Raw genomic sequence first — 24,046 nt, forward strand, 5'->3', positions numbered from 1 at the left:
TCTCTCTCTCTTCCTTTTTTGCTCCCTTGCTCACTCTCGTCTCTTTCTCTTTGCAAACGGGTGATAAGGCGCATATACGCGGAAATGTCGACAAATGAAAGAGCAACCCGAGCACTAAAAGAAATTCTACAACGACCGGGAAATAATGCCTGCGCAGACTGTGGCGCATTGGGTAGGTTAAACACTATAACGTTACACCACAGGTAGACTGTACCAATTAAGTATTTCATGTACATGCAATATCTTTACATTGATCAACAGGCTGACATTTTTTTTTTATGAATTAACCTTACAGTTTGGTGTCATTCTGATTTGGAAATGTGTGACAAGGACAGTTAGGTATTCCGCAGAATGCGCTTTTACTTTCAGGAGACATCATAGGATAGTTGAAGCTTTAGGGCCCTTGCTCTGCTGTTGTATGCTACGTGGAGGATCCAGGAGAAGAAACCATGAGACTCGAACAAGTCTTCACATGCGTGGGTGTAGGGCAGCGTAGAACTTGCACAGTGCACACCCTTCTTAAATTCAAACAGCAGGGTCTATTTTTTTTCCTGCGCAAATTCGCTGTCATCCGGGTCATCGCAATAGCGAACAGGCATAAACCGGTGGCACTTTCGCTCAGTTTTTTCTGAAAAGATTTCGAGTCTTCAGACAGTTCTATCCAGACAGTTCTGGTGGCTCGCACTTAAGCATCTGTTTTCATCTTTATTTCCACAGGTTTATTCAAAGGTTGTATTTGGAATGGAAAAGAAAATCAAAAAAAAATTATTTTTTTTGCTAAAAACCTCTGGAGAAATAGAAATTCCGAGTTTTACACTGCACCCAGGGGCAAGTCCAAAAGGTTTTGTAAGGGGTGACCACGTGGGGGCCACCAATAATCCTTGGGTGGCACACCAAAATGAAAGGTTGCGTGAAATCAACTAATGTATAGATCAAAAGTGAGATAATGGACTATTGCACAAGACCATTAAAAATAGCACTTTTAATTCAGCAATGTTGGCTTCCTGAAAAGTATGTCCATGTCCTGCATAGCAGATGCATTTATTACTTGGGGGGGGGGGCTTTTTCTATTTTCATTCAGCCGGTGGCACTGCAGAGCTGTCATTGAAGGAGAAGGGTATAACTGCAGAGCGTAAGAACGCCCCCACTGTCGGAACGCCCCCACTGTCGGAACGCCCACACGCCAACGCAAACGCTGATTGGTTCGTTGATTTGCCCACTTCAATACATATATTTTTTCCCTCCATCTCCTTCATTCAGCAGGACGGACGAAAAATGTCCGTCCCGCTGAAAAAATCCGTCCCGACGAAAAAAATCCCTATCGCAGGGTATTAGTTTTACCTAGGGACCACATGTGATTTGTAATAATAACGGCGTTGTATGCAGACAGATATTAACCGGCTCGCGGTGTCAGGAGAAAGCAACAGCGCGAGGACTATTATGACTATTATATGTAGTAGCCTACGATAGAATTCTGTCCTGTCAGGATAAGGGCGTCTACTGGAGAAACACCCCAAATATGCGACTGCACATTCAAAAATAAAACAAAAAAAAAAAAAAAAAAAAAAAAAAAAAAACAACTCACGAAATTTACCAGCGACTGTAGAAAAAAAAAGAAAGCATACAGAGGCAGAGTTGACAGCGCTGCTTCTGTCACACAGCTGCAGCGCAGCGTATTAATTATATGTAATCCCAGGTAAAAACCAGATCCGAGCGAGTAGGCGATTGGACATTTTGCTGCATGGAGCCAAGCAAAGTTGGGGGAAAAAAATCCGCTTCCTAGCATAAAGCCTGAAAAAGAAGGACAAATATGCGTGTGGGGCATTCAAAATCCGGACTGTCACCTGCCTTTCAACGGACGAAAGGTTCGGATGCTTTTGTGTAACTCTGCAATATTTTTCAATGTATGGTTTGTTTAATAAAAAACAAGTGTCCTTTTATTTGCGCACCCATAAGCGGAGCAAAAATCGGGCATCCTCGGACGGAGCTCTGGAAGTTTGCTTACTTTCAATACAAATTCGAAATAATTTATTAAGTTAGACAATAATTGAATTCAATCAATTGGTCCTATGTAGCCCCTAAAGGGGTGACGTTTTCAGTCAGTTGATTTATCTGGAAAACGGGTGAGAATTGAACGGATTCAGTGTCTGAAAACATAAAGTACATTTTCCTGAATTGACTTGTATTGTGTCTGACTGCACCTTGGTCTGACCTAAGATGGCCGCTCTGTCGGAACGCCCCCAGTCGGAACGCCCCCAGTCGGAACGCCCCCACAGTCGGAACGCCCCCACAGCTCTGCAGTTACTCCTTACTGCATTGAAGACCAGATTTTTAAAAATAGCATCCTTCTTCAATTCTTCATGTTGCATGTACCGTCTTTTTTAGACTATCAGGCACACTTAAAATCCTTAAATTTTCTCAAAAATTTATGTTGCGCCTTATAATCTGGTACACCTTATATATGATTACCGTTGTGCTTACTGAGCGATTTTATGTGGTACAATGTGCTCAAAAATCCGTTAAAATGTGTAAGTACAACTTTGGTAAGCAACGCTTCGCTCGATGGATATTCGAAGCATTACGGTACACTGTGTCACTACCTGATAGGACCCCCTCAGCGGTCTGCAAGACTGCCTGACTGTAATGTCAACGTGCATTTGTGTAAAGGCCCTCACATACTTGGGCGTACCTCACTTCGCTGAGATCTGCGCGTACTCGAGGCATATTCAAGGCGGACTCTGCGTGGACTGCGTGCATACTGGTATGCGCAGAACAATTTTTTTTTACGACCGCATACGCAGTGTCACACTATAAAGTTTTCAGAGGCAAGAATTCTTTACATTGAACTGTTTTATATGTGACACCGAGCTAGGATGAGGTGGTTTTTCAGTCATATCGAAATTGGTAATACTTTGCAAAACTGTAATGGAAACTGTTTTTTTCACATCACACGAGTCACGTGATCAATAACCGGATGTCACTACCGGTAAAATAGACGAAGAAGACGACAGGAAGTAGTAGCAGGCACGGCATGTTTGGATTCACGAGGAGACCACATTACATTAAGTTCATGACGAGTAATACCAGCATACTAGATTCAAAACAGCAATGAAATGCAAGCATATACCAAGATCTTAAAGTGGTCATGAAGGAAGTGGGGTTCCACAAGCCATGGCAAATCTTGCGTTCAAAATCGAAAACTCTGAAACAGAAATACCTGCCGTAGAAGAGAATGCTCGAAAAAGTGGCACTGGTGGAAAAGATACAAATTTGTTTGAAATACCACCCTCATGGACGAGATACTTGTGTGAATCAACGTATTAACGTATGATTTTAATTGCATTTCTTATTAAATGGAAACACCGCAATTGCGAAAATGTGTTTTATCGAAATTAGCAGAATATCGACAATGTTTTGCGCACATTTGTAATGGAAGCATGATTACTGACAGGTGTGTGGTGGGAGCCTGCAGTAAAAGAAACAGCTCTAGGTGCTCAACTAGCTAATCACACATTTTACCATTCGTTCCGCCGCTTCATCCCACTGGCAGAAAGTGTGGGAATTATAGGAATTTGCCACAAGAAATTTAGGCAACAGTACGCTCGACTATGAAGGGTAAAACGTCCACAGAGAGTCTGTGCAGCTCACAGTATGCACACAGTACACCCAAGTATGTGGGAGCCTTTAGGCAGCCAGTGCCCGGAGTACGCACTAGCAACAACAAACCTAGTAAGTTCATTCAATGTAAAAGTTATGTTTATTTTGGCCTCATGTTAGAAACTAGGCAGTGTAGTCCAACTACTCTGCCCTCCCGACAGAGACGGATATCTCTGTCTTTCAGGAGAGAGCTGTGTACGTGAATGGGCGGAGTGATATTACACACTGGGAAAGAATATTTAGTCCGCCTTTTAATCCGGTGCGCATTATGATCCGGAAAATGCGGCGCACCTTTTTCTGCCGTGTGTTTTCCTTCCACTAAACTTTCCCTAATGATACTCTGACACAACTTTGGCTGTGTAGCCAGGATCTTTGTGGAGGCTGTTAATGCCTATCAGCTGGATAACTGTAAAGTCTGCAAATATTGTATTTTCAAATTAATGACTGGTCTTTTGTAGCATTCTCATTTCCTGAGAACCCAAATTAGTCTTAATTGGGTGTAAGTGATTATTAAGACTGAAAACTGAAAGAACTAAGCGATGAGTTTTATTTTTTGAAATGAAATACTGAATAAATTATCCTTTTGATTATATTTAATGCAGCTCTACCTCTACTATAGTGTCCCAGTGATGTAGTGTGGTGTTGATTTTTATATCTATTAATTTTTGTACTAGCTAATTTTTATTTAATTGTAATGTTTATTTTGCTTTGTTTTTCTTATGCGTTTTGTGAAGCACTGTGATTTTTTATTTTTGAAAGGTGCTGTAAATACAGTTTTACTTACTTAAACATGGTAAATTGCAAGCAAGTTTAACTTGGCTTCCTACCTCCAAGAATCAACCTTTCCTGTCAAGGTTAGGCTCTTGTCTATAGAGAATTCAATTAAATGTTATTTATGTGGCTCCACTCCACAGCACATGTCATCAAGTGGAAGCTGGTGGAGCTTTCTCCAGGGGGGCGGGGGCTATAACTTAGACAATCAGTTTCAATTCAATTGAGTGCATTTATATACCACCAATTTCACAGGAGAGGAGCCTGATAACTATAAGATCTGCCTCCCATTCTACTTTTAGTGACTCTAGAAACCCCTAGTAGACCTGCAGTCTGAGAGTGAAGTGATCTGTTAGGAACATATAGGCAGATCTCTGATATATAATGGAGCTTGATTATTAGGGGTTTATATGTGAGAAGGGGAATTTTAAATTATATTCTTAATTTAACAGGAAGTCAATGAAAGGAAGCTAACATGGGAGAAGTATAATCTCTCTTGTTAATTTTCAGAACTTTTGCTGTCAGCATCAGCTGGAGCCTTTAAACCGTATTTTGTGGACTTATTGATAATAAATAATTACAATAGTCCAGTATTGAAGTAACAAATGGATGGATTAGTTATTCTGGAGTTGAAAAAAGGAAATCCTGAAAACCTGTTTAACAACTGGATTTAAACAGAAAACTACACACTACAAATGTGCCACTCTGCATGCATTTTAGAAGTAAGCTCAAACCTTGGTTTAGGGAGCAGCCAGGCACGAGTATTGACAAGCCAGCCACATTCGCACTCTAATCCCCATGTAACGATTTGAAAAAAATAAAAGCATGTTCTTCCTGCACAGACATCAGTAATTTGAGCTGATAAGGATGAGACATTCTTTCACAAACAAGCTCTGTTAACTGGCAAGCTGTCGAGAGGTTGTTGGAAAGACAAGCTAGCCGTTGTTAGGCCAATGAAAGGATTTCTCAAATCTTTTGGCCAAGAGTGGAACATGATAGACAGAGAAACCTGCAAGATTTAATTTATTGTCAGGTATTGTTCCAGAAGAGGCTTACGGTTAAAGTAAGGCCCATGGATTAAAAGCTTTTGTGAAATTAAGTGTTTTATTCTTATTTTATCTTATCTTATTCTCAGATTGCAACTACTTTGATTTTATGTCTAGCAGTGCTGATTATTTTAAAGTGCTCTTGATGTGAGAACACTGATAATTAAGCTGTCTGTTATATTAAAATGACTTGTCTGTTCCCCTATGGCACTTGGTGAGCCTGAGGAATTGTTCTTGCTTCATCCCAAATTTTTGTTTAGAATTAAAACATACTGAAAACACTATACAACTCTGATTCCCAGTAACAAAAAATATAGACAATGGGTATGAAATTATTAATTTACCATCATATTTAGTACTTACATCTTGCACCCAAGCTTTTCAAATTTAAAGCTGCAATCGGCTTCTGTACATCTAGAGCAGGGCCTACAGTTTGCTCCTTGAGTTACCATACTCATTTTATTACACTCCCCTCCTTTCTGCAGATCCTAGCTGGGGATCAAGCTCCCTGGGAGTGTTCATCTGTTTGGCCTGTTCTGGGATCCACCGTAACATCCCTGAAATCAGCAAGGTCAAATCCTTGGGGTTGTCCCACTGGGAGGACCATGAGGTGAAGGTGAGAGGCCAAAGCCAGCAACTCCTAAGGTTTCATCTTTTTTGTGGTAATTCTTTTGGGGGAAAATATGTTAAAAAGTTGAGTAAATGAGGAGACAAATTTGTAAAGACCCCATGTATCATAAATTAGAACCATTAGTAGATAAAATTGAGAGAAAAACATGCACATATTTCTGCTATAAAACTGTATTTTTTTTAATTTCCTACCTTATTAGAGCAATTAACCAAGTTATTGATTTTGTTGATGTTCCATAAAGCTCTTTCCAAAGCTGCACATATACTGATGTTTACTTTGACTACCCCCACAAAGTATTAGCTTTGCTGCCCGATTCTTTTTATGTTGTATTAAGCTGTAAATGCTTGGCTTTTCCACATATCCCAGCTGGGTTGGGCTTTTCTTTGTCTCCTGAGACTTGTGGTTCCCTGGATGAGGAACCATTTTAGAGATTTGGTGAGAGGCCAATACAGTGGTTATTTACTTCTTGTTTGCTTACGTGTTTAAATTACTATTAATCTGGCTGTTTCAAGTTCACACCTGTGACCTGCCAAAATCTTGGGTCATGAAGGTACATGTGGGATTCTCTTAAATCTTAACAAATGTGAGAAAAACACTCAGGCTATTTAAAGGAGCAATAAGTGAAATTCAATTAAATTATATTTATATAGTGCCAATTCATGATATATGTCATCTCAAGGCACTTTCCAAAGTCAAATTCAACCAGATTGGTAAAAGAGTTTCCTATCTAAGGAAACCCAGTAGATTGCATCAAGTCTTGACAAGCAGCATTCACTCCTCACGAAAGAGTGTAGAGCCACAGGGACAGTCGTCTGCATTGTTGATGGCTTTGCAGCAATCCCTCACCCTGAGCAAGCATGAAGCAACAGTAGAGAGGAAAACTCCCCTTTAAAAAGAAGGAAAAACCTCCAGCAGAACCAGGCTCAGTGTGAACGGTCATCTGCCTCGACTGACTGGGGGTTAGAGAAGACAGAACAGAGACAAAAAAAGCACGGAAGCTCACGTTGATCCAGCAATCTTTTCTACGTTATATGGTAATAGCGGATGATCTGTCTTCCCTGGATGATGTCAGCTAACAGAATGCAAGACCAGGTGTACCTACTATGAAGAAACAAAAATGACAGTGAACAAAAAGGTCTAAGATGAAATGACAACAAGCAATGCAAATTAGAGAACAATAAGGAAACTCAGCTGAGTGAGAAAAATAGACACTGATGTCCTCCAGCAGCCGAAGCCTATAGCAGCATAACTACAGAGATAGTTCAGGATAACCTAAGCCATACTAACTAAAAGCTTTGTCAAAAAGGAAAGTTTTAAGCCTAGTTTTAAAAGTAGACGGGGTGTCTGCCTCACGGACCAAAACAGGGAGTTGGTTCCACAGGAGAGGAGCCTGATAACTAAATGATCTGCCTCCCATTCTACTTTTATAGACTAGGAACCACAAGTGGACTAGTAGGAATGTCATTGTTTTAGATAGAAAGAACAAAAAAAATCTTTTGTGACGAACTAAAGGTATCTTTTTAGTTGGACAATGATATGACGTCACACATCAGCTCTCTGTGTTGTTCTCCAGTCTCTTGTTTACTAGGTCGGGCTGGCAGCGCATGCATATACATCCATGTGAACAGCTGCCACTCAGAGCTTAGCCCCTCCCTGCCCATAATATGCTGCCGCCAGGCACAAAATGGTGGAGAACACGCCCAGCTGATCAAAACATTCACAAAACATGTTCCTCTGAAATGATTTTTGCTGTGTTTGTCTTTTGCAAATAAGCGCATATGAGGTGAAAGGTGAGACGTTGAGCGGAAATGGGTGTCTTGTTGCAGCTGGAGCAGAAGTAGAGAGAAGCGTGTCTTGATACACATCTTGTTTTGGTCTACAGACAGTGCTCAAGCCCCAGCTAGTGGTGTAAAAATGCTTATTGCTCCTTTTAAGAAGGTAATTTAATGGACACAAATATATAAATACAAACTTACCCACTACATGTTTTAAGGAGCCCAATTGTTATGAATGTTCAATTCTACATTAAAACACTCCTCTTGCCCAGTATGAAGAGGGGAGTTTTCTTGGAATGGCACATGTAGTCATACAGAAAGGCAAAATATTTGGCACAGAAGATCTTGGCAAGGGAGTGCATGCCATGCAACATAGTTGGCTGTCACAACTTGAAGTTGGCAAACAAATCAAAACAGACTAAGCGTCAACGCTGCAATAAATTTATGGAAAAGGTGAAATAAAATCCCACTTTATCAAACTGCAATTGGAACAGTTGGCATTATACTTTAGGTATGATAAATAACAATAAAACTCAGAGCAGGCAGGATAATTATTATTTTCACATAGGGTTTCAGAAATACTTCTTAACTGTCCTCTCCTATAGTCATACTTAAATTAAAATTTGCTTTAAAGTCTAAGATATCAGATTGATTATATGATTATATTGACTATATGTAGTGTATACACTACATATACATTGCTGTGTGTGTGTGTGTGTTTATATGTATGTCAAGTTTTCTATTTTCCTCTTGACTGTATTTTATTTTGCTTTGAGAAAAAGAAAGAAATATAATTTAAGTTATCTGCAAATTTTAAAATATGATATATAAAACATGCGTTGCTTGCTTTCCATGCTCATAGAAATGTTCTCTCAGGGAGAACGTACATAAATTCATACAAAAATATGAATTTATTTTGCCTAATGATATGTCCAGCTACTATACTGTTCATTCATGTACTGAGGCATCGTTCATACTTTAATGTTATTTGTATGTGTTGTGTATGCATGATAGTTCATGGCTGAGAATGGAAATGATCTAATGAAGAAAAAATATGAAGCTGCTGTTCCAGTCTATTACTACAAACCGACCCACAAGGACTGTCAGTGAGTAACCACAGTTTTAAATGCAACACATCACATCTCACAGTGTGCATTTAAAAAATGTGTAATTTTATACAAAATGTATGTGATCTCTGCATGCTTGCCTCACCACTTTGATGCTCTTGTTTCACTGCAGTGTCCTGCAAAAGTTTTCACACTAAAGGTTTTCAGATTCTTTTTGTTTTTGTAACTGGAAACCTTAGCATATTTGATTAAGATTTTGTATTATAGAAAAAGTAGTACCTAGTAAGGTGAAGTGGAAGGAAAAGGATTTATGGTTTGAATAAAGTGCAAATAAAAATCTAAAACATGTCAATTGCATATGTATTCAGTTTCCTTTTAATGTGACACACCCTAAACAAAATACAGGGAAGCCAGACCCATCAGAAGTAATCTTATTACTAAAGAGAGTGTACCTGTGTGTAAGTTTTTTTCATTATAAATATAGCGGTTCTGTAAAGGCCTCAGAGATTTGTTAATGAATGTAAGTGAGCAAACAGCATAATAAAGACCCAAGGAGCTCACACTAGCCAGATCAGCAATAAAGCTGTAGGGAAGTTAAAAGCAGATTTAAGTTAAGGAAGTAAAAATAATTTTTATTGCGCCTTTCTCATACATTAAAATCACAAAGTGAATAGTTATACTGTACAGGGAGCCAGTGCAAGGAGCCCAGTACAGGGGTAGTGTGCTCTCTTCTGTTAGTCCTTGTTAAGATTATTGCTGCTGCATTCTAAATTATTTGAAGCCAATTTAAAGATCATTTACTGAGTATTTCAATGTTTGGAAAGCAAACCCCCAAAAGACTCAGAATAGTCAGAGATAAAGGCGGTTCTACAAATCTTTGACTCAGGGGAACTGAATACATTTGCACACGATGCTTTTCAGTTTTTTTGTAAGAAATGTTGATTATGATGTATAATTTTTCTTCCACTTTGCAAAAAAGTACTTTACGTTTGTCTTGCACACAATTCAATACATTAGACGTCTGGTTATAACATGTTGAAGAGCTATGAATAGCATTACATTTTTCGGTCTGAATTCTATACTACAATAGCTAAATTGTAACCAAAAATGTATAGTTGGTAGGGAAAAGTACCTGAATAAGCTTTGCTTTACAGTTTATTTTTTAAGTTCCAGATTGATTGTAGTTATAGGGTTTGGTGAGCTAGTGAAGGAGAAACTTGATAAATGTACATTTGAAAAAGTTCTAATAAAAAAACTAAACATTGGGTGAAGGTTTGTTAGGTATCTGAAGGCGTATCTTTGGAAATTTCAAGTCATTTAATTGGTCATTAAGGTGACACTGAAGTCTGTGCTTAAGTTGTAACCAGCCAAACATTTTTGATTCTGTCTCTGGTGGGAGTTAAAAACAGTCGTAGTAAGATACAGACTTAACTAATAACTAATTTAGAACAATATCTTGTCGCTTGATAGATAAACTTTTCTAAGTATATATCTTTCCAATTTATTTGTGTTTGTTCAGAGTGCTGAGAGAGCAGTGGATTAGAGCAAAGTATGAGAGAAAAGAGTTTTCTGAACCTGTGGAAAGCTTAACATATGAATCAGGTGAATGCACAAACTCACTCACAAATACCCACATGCACTTTAAAATGTCCTTGCTCTTGAGTAACGTTTGCTTGCATCCTGCAGGAACGAGAGAGGGCATGTTGATGAAAAGGGGACGGGACAATGGGCAGTTTTTTAGCAGGCGATTTGTCCTTTCTGAAAGAGAGGGCACTCTGAAGTACTACACCAAATATGACGTAAGCAGCTGAGAATCCAGTCCCATAAATGCTGAAGAAACGCAACTTTCCAGCACGTGCTCTACTCTAGTCTACATACATGTGGATCTATAATGCAAATACTTTAAATACAGCAGACTTTAAAATAAGAAGTATGTGGAATTATTTCTGTATCATTTAGGGTTTTGTCTCATACTCACAAGTAAGTTCAGTTCAACTCAATTCCAGTTGAGTTCAGTTTGTCTATTTAGTGCCAACTGACATCAATCATCACTTCTTGCTTTATAAGACAAACGCATGCAATTCATAGCCAGAAATATACATTCAAATCAGTACAGATAAAAACCTACAGTCAGATTCTTATCCATAACATGCATTCCAGTGTGATCCTAGTTATAAATACATTTTTCAGTTCAGACAGCTTCATTGATTGATTGACTTGTAGCAATCATCCAGTCTGAGCAAGCACGTGGTATCAGTGGAAAGAAATCATGCTCTTTTAACATAAAGAAACCTCCAGCAAAACCTGAATAATTGGTTATCTACCACAACTGACAAAAGGTTGATTAAGTACACAGAAAAACAAGCTGCACTGTGTCTAAGAGTAATGTATACATTAAAATAAACCTCAGTAACCCCTGTTAATGGCAGCAGTAGTTCTGTCTAGGAAAGAAACACAGCTAAATAGATAACTTCTGACCCAGTATTGCTATCTTTAGAATGAAAAACTGTTTACATATTGTTGGTTGCAGCAATACCGACCTGAATGGGGTTGCCCAGGAAGAAGATGAAGCTAAACACAGAATTACAGTTTCAAGTGGATCATCTGTAGACAGAAAACATGTTTTTATTGGCAGCAGTAGCACTTCTGATGGCCATTTCCAGGAAGAAGGCACAGTTGATCACGGAAACATCTGCTCAAGTGTCGTATGTATGGACAGAAAAAAAACATTAGAAACAGCATAAAATTAATGGTTAAACAGTTGACTTAGAAGTATATATTACTTCCATGTGACAGCAAAATTAGTGTTTGCCTTCTCCATTGTATTTGTGCATGCTCCGACATGCTCCTTACTGAGGAGACACCTCCTCTTAGAGAGGCTGATTCACAGAACTGTGCACCATCCAAAATAATTATTCTTAGAAGCTTGGAAGAAAAAAAACTCTGGATGTAGAAAGAAAAAAAAGTAGCTCATGTTTCCATAACAAAAGGGTCTTTGTGTGTTTTAGGATATTATACATACATAACTATAGTTTTAATATTTTAGTTGTTCTTCCTGCCTGTTCTCATTAAAGACAGAAGTATTTTCACCCAAGTAACAATGTTATTTAATGTTGCTTTTGATTTGCTTCAGAAGTTAGGGTTCAGATCTGGGTTTCATAAACTCTATTTCTTAATTTTTGTGCCCAGTATCCAGGTTAAGGCTGGTTCACGTGACAGGATTTTTAGCCCGACTATCGCCACGATCTCCCCCTTCTGAGAGGCACCGATTATCGGAGTGTCTCTTTAGATAATCTTAAGAGATCTTCCTGCAGTGTGTGGTTTGTTAAGAGCGGTCTGGTCCGCTCGGTGGATCGTCGGGACCGATCCGACCTCAAATCGGGGATATTCAGTATGTTCGATTGTCTTGCCCCGATATCCTAGCGTATTTGGTGTCCCCCTAGGACAATTGAGTACATAGCCTGTTAAATGTGGCGTGTAGCCAATCAGATAGTAAGGTGAGGGAACCTCCAGAGAAAATAAAACAAACAACTCGCCTCCATTTCATTGTGCAGCAAGTGTAGAGCTCCCGGTTGCGTTGTCTCCACATTTATAACCAATGCCTTTTCTCTTTCTTATGTATATTGTCTGTCAAAATTAGTCCACAGACTATCGCCATTATTCTTCCTGGTCGTCCATGTTTATTTACTCTGAACTCACGTATGATCTTTCGAGGGTTCACAAGATTTCACGTCTGACATCTGAATGATCTTTAGTAAAATCTGTTTGTGTGTGGTGTGTTGAGCTTGACGTCTGACCGGACACCACGCACTGTATGAGTAAAATTGTTTCATCTATGATTTTTTTATCGTTATTTGTGGTGTCTCTCAGGCTTTGAAAATCGGCTGACTATTTTATAATCCTGCCGTGTGAACCAGCCTTTACCTTTTTATTACCAGTGCAAATAGAATTTCCATTCAAAACCTGATAAAAAATGCTTACATTTACAGACTGTAAATTTCTATGTGTGCCTTTAGTTTGATGAGTCAGAAATAAACAGTTTATTGTTGTAAACAAACAATCTATACAAAGTTTTTGTAGTGTAGCTCTATGTAACGCTAAGCTGACAAGCAACCTATTAAGTATTACCTACTTTCCAGACCAAAGCTCTGACTTTTGAATAAATGGAATGCAGCCTCAGTAAAGTGCAGCACTTGTTTCTGCTTCACTCATTTCCACTTGAGTTTGTGTGCGAGGTTCTAGAATTTATTTTTCCACCACAATTCTTATTATAAATGTTTTTTTTTGCTCGTTGCTGATTCATAGGTTTACATCATAGTTGACTCATTCATATTTAGCTTGACAATAATTGATATAAACGTTTCCTCTGAGTACCACTAAAAACAACTCAAGTGTTTTTAGTGGTAACAGCAGTGGTAACAGTACCGTATAGTTAAGAGCCATGGCAGTAAACAACAGGGATTCGAATAATCATATGGTGTGCAGATTGTAGTGACATCAAGCTGTCATTTGCAACCAGCACTGACCACTTTGACTTACTTTTCACTGTCTCCTATAAAAAATTGCCTTTCTTAGAATAGATTATATTTAACAGCCATATTATATTTAACAGTCGTATTGTCATACACATAGTCTTCAAATCTGAATGCACCATAAATTGACATCAATGGACATAAAGCAATATTAATCACAACGTGAGACTAGATTTGTATTTTTTTTTTTTTAAAAACTCTCTTCTCCTTTGTTTAGGCTAAGGAGCCCAAAGCAGTGATTAAGGTGGACACTATTAATGCAACATTCCAGCCAGAGAAGATAGGAAATCCCTGCGGCCTGCAGATCACCTACCTCAAAGACTACAGCACCCGCAATATCTTTGTCTATCACGAGAGTGGCAAGGTGAGAATTGCACACACTTAGTTTGTGATTATTTAGTAATGAGTGCAAAGCAGAGGGCCGACTTAAACAGTGTAAAGTGCCATTTAAATTATGTATCTATTATATAAAGATATAGATGTTTTATAACTATCTAGCTTTTGTTGTTGTGGGAGAGGCTTCAAGCCTTTACCAAATCATTTGTATCAGTCTTTGCTTCCCAGTAGACTCCATTATCAGATGACATTCAAGCATCACATCCATCATTCTCTGTCATCCATAAACACAATGAAATATATTGAGCAGTTCTGTGTTTGTATGAGATTTATTTGTTGCTGTCTGGCATCTGGGAGTAGGGAGTTTGCTGCAAAATTACATTACCGTCATTGTATTAGTGGAGATCTGCAGAGTTGCTTAGCTGACTTTCCACTCCAGGAAGTGTTATAGAGGAGGCAGGTGGCAACAGTATTTAGAGAAACGGCATACAAATAACCTTTTTTTATGTATGGAGGAGTAATTGTGTGATCCCTTAAATTGTAATTGCAGTTAAAATATCATAACCATTGAATGTTGCATGAAACATTGTTTCTGATCAGTGGTTGATTGTTTCTTATTGAATTGCATTGATTATATTAATCAGCACTGATAGGCAATTTTTGTGTGCACAATGTTTCTTTTTTTTTTTACTAATTAGAATTACAATAAAGTGGCCGTTATTCGTGGCAAGCTCAAGATTCAAAGGTTCAAATTAGAAATACTGTGACCAAATTTGTGAGCCGCTTAAAAACCCACATTTAGTGAACCCTGAAATATGTTTTCAAATGCCTACCAAAAAAATGCCAAAATGTTTTGCACCAAAATCTTGAGAATAAGTTAGCTTTTTCACATTTTGCCACAGTTCCAATCATACAATGGATTTTGGGGGATTTTATATCATATACCGATAGAAAGTAGTGCACAACTTGGCAGTGGAAGAAAGAGGATTCTAGCTTTTCAAACTTCTTTTTAAAAAAGTGTGGTATGCAAATGTATTCCCTTTTTAATATGAAAAAAAAAGGTTTGGAAAGATTATGTTTTGTTGTGTCTGCATATTCTGAGTAATGTGTGTGCATTTTGATCCAGCATCTGTCCCATCAAAAATGTCATTATGGTAACACCTAAGATGCATGATAGCAAGAAGAGCATTAATCAGAGAACTACAGAGAGGTACAGGATAACTCTGGGGTAGCTTTAGTGATGGATGGCTCAGCTGGATGAAGCTCTTTACAGGACAAGTATTAGTTGTGCATCTTACAAATCTAGCCTTTATGAAAAAGTGCAAAAAAAAATGGCATTAGAAGTCCTATTTGCTAAAAGCCATGTAGCAGACATCGTACAATTGAAGAAAGAGGTCAGTTGAGACGAAAAGGAAACTTTTTGGTCAATTAAGTAAAACACTATGTGGAATTGAATGCTTTAAATTGTTTGCTGAATAAATATTCTTAACTTACTGTTTATGTTTTCGTTATGCTTATGTTTTTGCTTCCCTGTTCATTTTAGGAAATTGTTGACTGGTTTAATTCAATTCGGGCCGTTCAGCTTCACTATCTAAAAGTGGCCTTTCCAGTTGCAACTGATCTGGAGGTAGATGTACTTTAATACATTAACCTATGTAAAATGTATTTTGTTGTCATTTTAAAATAATAGCAATATAACTTTTTTAACATACTGCTCATAAGGCTGGGCTTTGTTTGACAACTGCTCCTTGGTTTACGGTACTGAAAAGCTTCATTATACTTTTTCAGCTCATACCCAAACTTACCAGGAACTTTCTCAAGGAAGGATACATGGAAAAAACAGGCCCCAGGGTAAGTGAACGTATTACACACACTTCCAGTTTTTTCTCTTAACTTTTGTTGTCCATCCCAGTGCATTCCAACCAAAATGAGCTCTTAGACAGAGGTTGGTTCCCCCTAAAGACAAAGTCCCCAAACACAAATTGAGCAGTGTTGTGTATGCAGTTCAGTGCACTGAGGAATGTCCAAACCTTAATCAACTAAAGAACCTCACCACAGTGGCTCAACACAGGAGAGCCAGCTCCTCAGGACAAGACCTGGCTGTACACCTTCACCTCATGGATAAGGAACACTCTTTCCAGTACCAAAATATTTATACTGGATGGAGGGCTTAGATTTCTGCTTCCAAATACATCAAGTCCAGCATTAAGCCTAATGTCCTGTCAGATTCTGAACAATGCACACCTTCTTGCATGTGACCAAACATCTCTGTGATCCAGGCTAACAACGGCACTAACAACATCCTATTGTTAGGAGAGACCAATTCAATGTGAGATTAGAAATGCACAATAGATATCTTAAAAACTTGGTACTTCTCTCTCACTGGCTTTGAATTGAAGAGATTTTGAATGAAGAGTGAAATGTCTACAGGAACTGAAGTCCAGTTGTTTAGTTTCTTTAACCATATTTTTGATTTGCCGTGTCCTGGATAACTAAGAATCTTCACCAGCAGTATATATCCTTTATTTACCATATGAATCAACACATGTACTGTACTGTGCATAATGTAGTTAACAAACTACACTGGATTCTTTAATTATAAGAATTGCACACACTTTTGTTTGTATTTGTGTCTGTTCACCAGATCTTACTGGCCTTGTATGTCTTATTTACCACACAGTTTAAAAAAAGGAAAAACAACCTTTTAGTGCTTGTTTGTGTATGCACTGTTTTTCCTTTCCTTTGCTTTAACCCATCCACCCATAAATTATTTACTTTACTCCTTCACCAAAAAGCCTCTTAAATTTCCAGCAGATGTCATTATTTAAAAAAAAAAAAAGGTAAACATAGATTTTCCTAATTTATTTTCTCCATTTAACATTAACGTTTTAAAGATGCTCCTAAATTCTATGATGATTTGCTTACTGTGAAAAGCAACCTGTCCTATATTCCACAACAGCTTTTGGTCTATTTGTTATCTGATCCTCCCCATTACTGCAAATAAACCGAAGAGTTCAATTAAACTGTGTTCAATTTGTCATGCATGCCAAAACTCAGAATAAACAGTAATTGTCAGTTTGCTTGGCTTCAGGATCAGCCCTTAGCAAGATAAACACACAGTTCAACTGCCTCCTGTTATTTCAGCTTATGCTCTCCTGTCTTTAATTGAAAAAAGCAGGGCTAAATGGAGAACTAGCTCAGCTGTCAGCGTAACTGATTTTCCCCTCTGTCTGACTGGCTGGCAGGCTGCTTAGATTACCCACTGACTAACTTTCCTCTGTCTATCAGTCCGACTGAGTAAATAAAAGGCTTCCTTCTGAGAACTGTCTTCATTCTCATCTCTCAAATGCAAATGCATACATGTGCTGTGCAAACACACAAAGAAGCATTTGTAAAAAGTTTGTGTAATCATCCAGAAATGTACCATTGTCGTAATGTTGGCTATACCTAGAGCTGCTTTCACGCAGGAGACTCAGACAGAGGCTCCATCAAAGGAAGCTTTTGAACCATCTGAGGCTCTGTGACCCAACCTGTTCTGCTGTCATCCAGACACAGACTGTCAGTTTAATTTCTGTTAGGCAGGCAGATGAAATGAATCACTAACCTGCTGCTTTGAGTAGATTTAGTTAGATTTGTATCAATTCACAGGCCGTGCAGTTGGTAGCACTGCTGCCTCTCAGCAGGAAGGTCATGGGTTTGATTCCCAGCCTGGGGTCTTTTTGCAGTGTGCTTGCATATTCTCCCTATGCATTCGTAGGTTCTCTCCAGGTACTCTTCCCTCCTGCCACACACAGTCCAAAAGCATGACTGTTGGGTTAATTGGTCTCTCCAAATTGCCCTTAGGCGTGTGTGTGTGAGTGTGTGTGTGTGTGTGTGTGTGTGTGTGTGTGTGTGTGTGTGTGTGTGTGTGTGTGTGTTTGTGTGCATGGTTGTTTAGACTGGTGACCCGTCCAGGGTCCAATGAATGGAAGAATATATTTATTTCTAAATTAAAAATGTGTCAATAATTTTTTCAATATTTTGTCCATGACTATTTATGGTATTAGAATTTCTCTGAAAGAACAAGGCTTTCCTGTATATAAACTAAGGACTACCATCAGTAGATGTGTGCATCTACTGATGGTTTGAAAAAATGTATCTAAAGAATTTGGAGCCCTGGAACAATTTTTATAGGATTGCTTTAACCAGCAAGCACTTTCTTTAAACAAATAACAGAGTACGCTTCAGTTTAAAATACACAGACAGCACTATTGATGAGAGCACAATGCTGCTTTCTTTCTGTGTTCCTGATTCTATTTCTGGATTTGTTTCCTTGAATGTCTGCATAGCAAACGGAGGGCTTCAAGAAACGTTGGTTCACACTGGATCACAGACGACTGATGTACTTCAAAGATCCATTGGTATGTCAATCTGTGGTCACACTGGTTTATTTACAACCATAAATAGTGAAAGATTGTAATTTTTTTTAGATCTACCAGTCAGTATTTTGTGTCTGATTTCCTATCCCAGTTTTTTTTTTTTAAATCACTTGGCAATAGCAATTTTAGTCAATTCCGTTGAGTACAATAATATAATGTAAAAAGGCATTCAAATAATTTTTCTAACCTTATTGCTGTGAGTTGTGTCCTTTATAGTCCACCTTTATGGATGAAAGAGCACACACATAGTAACAGTAGCTACTACGTGTGTAGTATCATCCAATAGCATTGTCTTGGAGAGACAAGCAATTAAACACTGAAAGAAGTGGCCTAGTTATTAACTGATAGACTGGAATATGTGTAAGTTTGGCTGGTACTGTGCTAAACTGGTTTAGATGTTATTTAGCAGACCGGACTACTTTGTATCACTTGGCAATTATAGATCTGGACAAATAAAAAGCAGTTGTGGGGTTCCTCAAGGGTCCTGTCCAAGGCCACTTTTATTTACCATCTATGATTTGATAAGAGGGTAGGTCAGAATTTATCCCAGCTTAATGATGATGATTTTTTTTTTGGTCCCAAAAATGTATATTAGTGCTCAACAAGACTGCTTTTTTGGTCTTAAATTTTAACATTCACTTAGTCTGTTATTATATTAACTTATTATCATCATAAAATATTGCCAGAACAAAGAATTTCCTGCTAAAACAGGACACAGACTAACTAGTCAATGTTTTTATTTTATGTAGGTTAGATTACATTAACAGTATTTTTTTCTGGTGTTTACAAAAATGTATCAGCTGTCTGCAGCTTATCAAGAATACTGCTGCCAGAGTCCTGATCAACACCAGGAAAACAGTTTTACCATAAGATTACAAATAAAGGAGCATTTTCTTCATGATAAATTCCTGAAAACCATGCTTCTTTCAGACCCTTCCATTTATTGACACTTGGTCTTTTTGCTTGGTTATTATAGTCATCATCTTGGTTTGAGAAGCTGTAGAGCACAGCTTGGATGGAGGAAAATTATGTGCTGGTTGTGGTGATTGGAGTTTTTCTGACAGACAATGACATCTGTTGAACTGCAATGATTTTACACCCTTCTGTGAACTAAGATAAATGTCTATCCATCGTCTTATACTCTCAACTGCCACAATCGATTTTTATGAAGCAGAACAACAAAAAGTAGTGCATAATTGTGAAATGGATAAAGTCACTCCTGTTTATTATTGTTCTTGAAAGCAATGCTGAACCAGTACGTTAAGGAACCCCCCCTTTCTGTGCAAATACGGTTGTTAGATTTGCAAGGGTACATCCCTATCAAGTCTAGAGATTAGAAGTCTGTGCACATTCCTTTGAAAAATGGCTCAAACTTAGTCAGACTGGATAGCGTCTTTGAGAATCTGTCACAAAACTTAAAAATCATTGTTCAATTTTCTTTTATCCCCCAGACTGCATTATGTATTATGTAAGCAGAGCTATCCACTAGAACTGTGAATTTCTGAAGCTTCTCAAGAGCTTCCATCGGTAACTCCAACTGCCACACCTATCAGTTTAGGTTGACTGTCATGTCTTGGTAGGTTTGCAGTTGCTCAATAGTCTTTCCATATTCAGAACATAGCTTGAGCACTGCTCAGTCAGTTTTTCAAAGCTTGGGCAATTCATAATGCTGTTTGTTCTTTAATGTCATACAAACGTCCAAGGCCTTTAAGGATCAGTTGTATGTATGCCAATAATAAGTTAAACCAAGGTAAAATTGATTTTCTAATTAGGTGACTTCAGAAGACGGTTACATATCCTTACTAGACTTTTCAGATTTTTATTTTTAAAAACCTGCCTATATCTTTTTGAAAGTTGCATTTACCTTAACAACTCGCATACTGGTGTACCACATAATTCTAAATGTAACATTGAGCAACAAGATCCCTCTCCATATAAATTGCTAATCATATTATGTGGCATGATAAAGAATGTTGTCTATAATTGTTGCCTCTCTTTTATTCTTCCTGTGTCTGAAGGATGCCTTTGCTAAAGGTGAAATATTCTTTGGGAACAGGGCCAACGGTTACAGCGCCTCTGCCGGCTTACCGGCTGGGGTCCACTGTAACGGCGCTTGGCAATATGGCATCACAATAGACACACCGGACCGTTGCTTCCTGTTTACCTGTGAGACAGAGAGTGACCAACAGGATTGGGTGAAACATTTTAATGACGTTATCGACGCTCAGATGACCCCTCAGGAGCACACAAGTAAGGACTCAGAATTTTGAAATATTTTTTAATTGGTTAAAAAAAAGTTTACATCTTTTGTTTACAGTATTTGTTATTGGCACTATATCAATAAAAAAAGAAGTAAGGCTAAGCAAGCCAAATATATTTGTATAGCACATTTCAGTACAAAGACAATGCAAAGTGCTTTACATCATTAAAACATAGGGGAATAAAACAGAATAAAAGCAAGTTGGAATAAAATGTAGAAACAAAGTTAAACATGGGAAAATAGAAACTAAAAGCAAATATTAAAAGCAGTTGGACTACAAAGTTTAACTAATAATGTTTCAGTCATGTAATGCTTTTAGGCCCATACTTTTCATCATGAAATCAAACTTTTCACCCTGAGGAAAAGATTGGAATAAGTAGGCATAATATCACTGTCTCCTTAGACTACAACAGGCTTATGTTCTTTACCTGACTACAGTCACATTAACCGCCTGTAGTGTGTTTTGTGTTAAAGTGAGGCTTTTTTGTACTGACTGGCTTGTATTCTTCAACTACTGTTCCCTAATCTTAACAAACATTTTCTGAAAAAGTAGCTGGCCTGCAGTTACAAACGTCTAAATAATTCAAGCACAGTTTAAACCAAAGATTGGATCCTTACTATCCAGATAGATGCAATTGTTTACTGCTGCTAGAATTTGACAGAAATGGAAATTTTCATCCACAAAGTTATACTACAGTGGCTGTAGTATAGAAATTAAAGTTGGCTTTCTGGTTTCATTATGCCAAAATATAATCATACATAAAACCAAAACATTTCCAGACAAGCACTGGAAGACTCTTTGTCCTGTAGTGATGAGTCCTATAGTGATGAGTCTTTTTTTGTAAAACATAAATAAATAAATAAATAAATAAATAAATTATGATCTAAAGAAATTAATTTTGGTATGAACCAAAATTGCTAGAGAAATTCCTGTTTACCAGAAACTGCCTGTTTAAACCTCTAAGTCTGGGATGAAAACTCAATAGTGTTTTCAGTATCAGAAGAGAAATAGTAGAGACTAAGGCTTAAAGCAAACGAGGCTGAAGAGAGTGCAGAAAAGCTGCTTTGTTTTATGTTTTTTTTAACATACTGAATATGAGTGATATCTCAGATTCATGGTATTGATCTACATTCTTTAGGGACTACACTCGAAGACGGCAGCTTTTGTAATGCTAGCTGTGAAAATCACACCAATCTGGAATATAAGATTCCAAAGACAGTTAAAAAATGTGAAATCCCCATTAACTTCTTTGTTGCTTTTAAAATATTACTAAAATCATGTTGCAGAGCACCTGCGATCCTAGTCATGTGGCGTGACATTTGCATTTCATTAAATGCAAATGTTTATAGTAAAATAAACTAAGGACTACTTACGGACTGCTTACAAATTGATATCTAAAATGCAATGTTTGCCTTGACCTTTTATCATGTTAGCAGGGATGTTGTTTTGAAATGAAATATTTCAAATATAATTAATTTAAAATGTTAAGTTTGCTGCATTTTGGACATTAGCAAAGTCATTTACTTAACAAAAATGTATATTCATTATATCTGAAATGCTTGACCGGATTACACTAATGATGATGGAGGTAGTTTTCTGCAGAAAGCAAGTTTGAGTGTTTTTACTAACTTCAGATGTATGTTTGTGTTCAAGTGGAGGCCTTGTTAAAGCACAGACACTGACAGATCAGAGGCCTGCGGGACCTCTTCCTCCCCTCTACGCCCATCAACAGTCTGACAGGCTCAACACCAACAGTGCTACTCGCAAGCCGGAGTTTGTGGCACAATCCCAAAAACATGGACTTTAGGTTAAAACTGAGAACAATTGTATTAAAGCATTGTTGTAAAAGATTAATTGTATGTTCATTTCAGTACTAGATTTTTTTTTAATTCATTCTTGAATTGTGGAACAGTCTTATCGGACTCCAAAATTATTTACGAATTTGGACTAAATCTCGAGGACACTTTTTTTCTGTTTTTTATTCTTGTGGCTACTCCTCATATTGAATAATAACATGCAGAATTTTTTGTGCCAAGCAACTTACATTTTTAGAGGCAAAGCTTTCATGAAACAAACAAATGTTGTATGAAATTGTGACATAATTAATTTAATGCATGTAAGTGCTATAACAGTTTTTTTTATATATATTTAGATTGTAATTGAAGACATGTTCCTATTGTGCCAGAGTGTCTATTTCTGCCCAAGTATTTCATTTTTACTGCTGATAAAATTGCAGGTAATACAATATGCAAGGTGGTGGGAAACACTATGATCTAAGCTTTTGGGATGAGCAAATGCTCAAGCGTTATACATTATTGGAGAGTATTTAGCTGCTTTGGTTATATGCTGTACAGTAAGTTACAGGGAGGAAATATGTCTGTACTGCAATGTTTCTTTGAGTCAAAAAGTACAACTCCTCAGAGAAAGAAAAAATAATATATCAACAATATATATAATTGTTACTGTCTACATCTTAGTGTCTAAAGTTCAGTATTTTGTTTTTGTGTTTTATTCCAGAAGAAAATACATGCATGTTTTTTTAAGTGCTCTAAAAAAAAGCTCTTATTGAAGGCACTTTGAAAATTAATTTCAAGCAAGGTGCTGAAAAATGGTAGCAGTTTCATGGTTTAGCAGCACCTCCATGTGGTACAACTGTTTTTTTGTTTTTTTTATTACTTCTTCCAAATGTATTTGGATAACACCTGCAGTCACGTTAAAAAGAAACCCCATGCTCTATTAATTCGATTTTTTTTTTGTAAAAATGAGCTGCTCTTTACTATGTTCTAAAATAACTGAAATCTAATTGTAAGTATATCCACATACCTATCTATTTTAGAACAAAGACAAAACTAAGCACACCAGAAGCGGAAAAATTTGACAGGGATGTAGTTTCTTTTTACTGTATCTGTAAGGGTTGCCTTTTAATAATACTTGTAATTTTTATATATTTCTAAAATGTACCAATTTCACTGTTATATTTTGCTTTTCATTTAAGGTATTTTAAAGGTAAATTAAAGGTAAAGGTAATTGTTTTCCCAATTGCTGACTGGCAAAGAAATTTAACTAATGAAAAACTTGTAATAAAATTTATTTCAGTATTCTAAGGGGTTGTGTGTTCAACTTGTGGTTTGATATTTATAGTCTTCATAGATTTGTAGTCAGTTTCTTTTTACTAATATGCACGCGTTACCATAACATGTGATGTTTCAAGTGGCAATATGACTACTCCTCACATTTGCTGGTCAGACATTTCTATACTCATCATCTGTATGAAATTGCAAAAAGAAATTTCCATTTTTTACAGAAATAATTTTGTGCACAAGTTTAACTGCTCCCCAGTTTGAGCTGTATATTTTCTTATTTTTGATTAAATTGAACTTCAATGTCAAAACAACAAGTAGTCCTCCTCCTTCACCGTATTACAGGGGTGACAGTGGCATAAGAGCTAAGGGTTCTTAAAATGTTCTTAAAGTTGATAGCATGTTAAAAAAAGAATGGTACAAAGCTCTCAGTTTAAAAGCAAACAAATAACACCTTTCAAGTTTACATGAA

General features: G+C 37.3%; 1 protein-coding gene across 1 annotated transcript; it reads left to right on the forward strand.

The window, feature by feature from the left end:
- On the forward strand, window positions 1-23,598 carry zgc:92360 (ArfGap_ADAP and PH1_ADAP domain-containing protein). The gene is made up of 11 exons (XM_036137339.1): window positions 1-172; window positions 5,960-6,090; window positions 8,895-8,986; window positions 10,467-10,549; window positions 10,634-10,746; window positions 13,697-13,843; window positions 15,359-15,442; window positions 15,604-15,666; window positions 18,144-18,215; window positions 20,252-20,483; window positions 22,148-23,598. Exons 1-11 carry the CDS (start codon window positions 85-87, stop codon window positions 22,174-22,176), a joined length of 1,134 nt encoding a protein of 377 aa, XP_035993232.1. The 5' UTR covers window positions 1-84; the 3' UTR covers window positions 22,177-23,598.
- Window positions 23,599-24,046: the final 448 nt, after the last annotated feature.

The sequence above is a fragment of the Fundulus heteroclitus genome, chromosome 5, assembly GCF_011125445.2.
Source record: "Fundulus heteroclitus isolate FHET01 chromosome 5, MU-UCD_Fhet_4.1, whole genome shotgun sequence".
In the NCBI taxonomy this organism is placed as follows: domain Eukaryota; kingdom Metazoa; phylum Chordata; class Actinopteri; order Cyprinodontiformes; family Fundulidae; genus Fundulus; species Fundulus heteroclitus.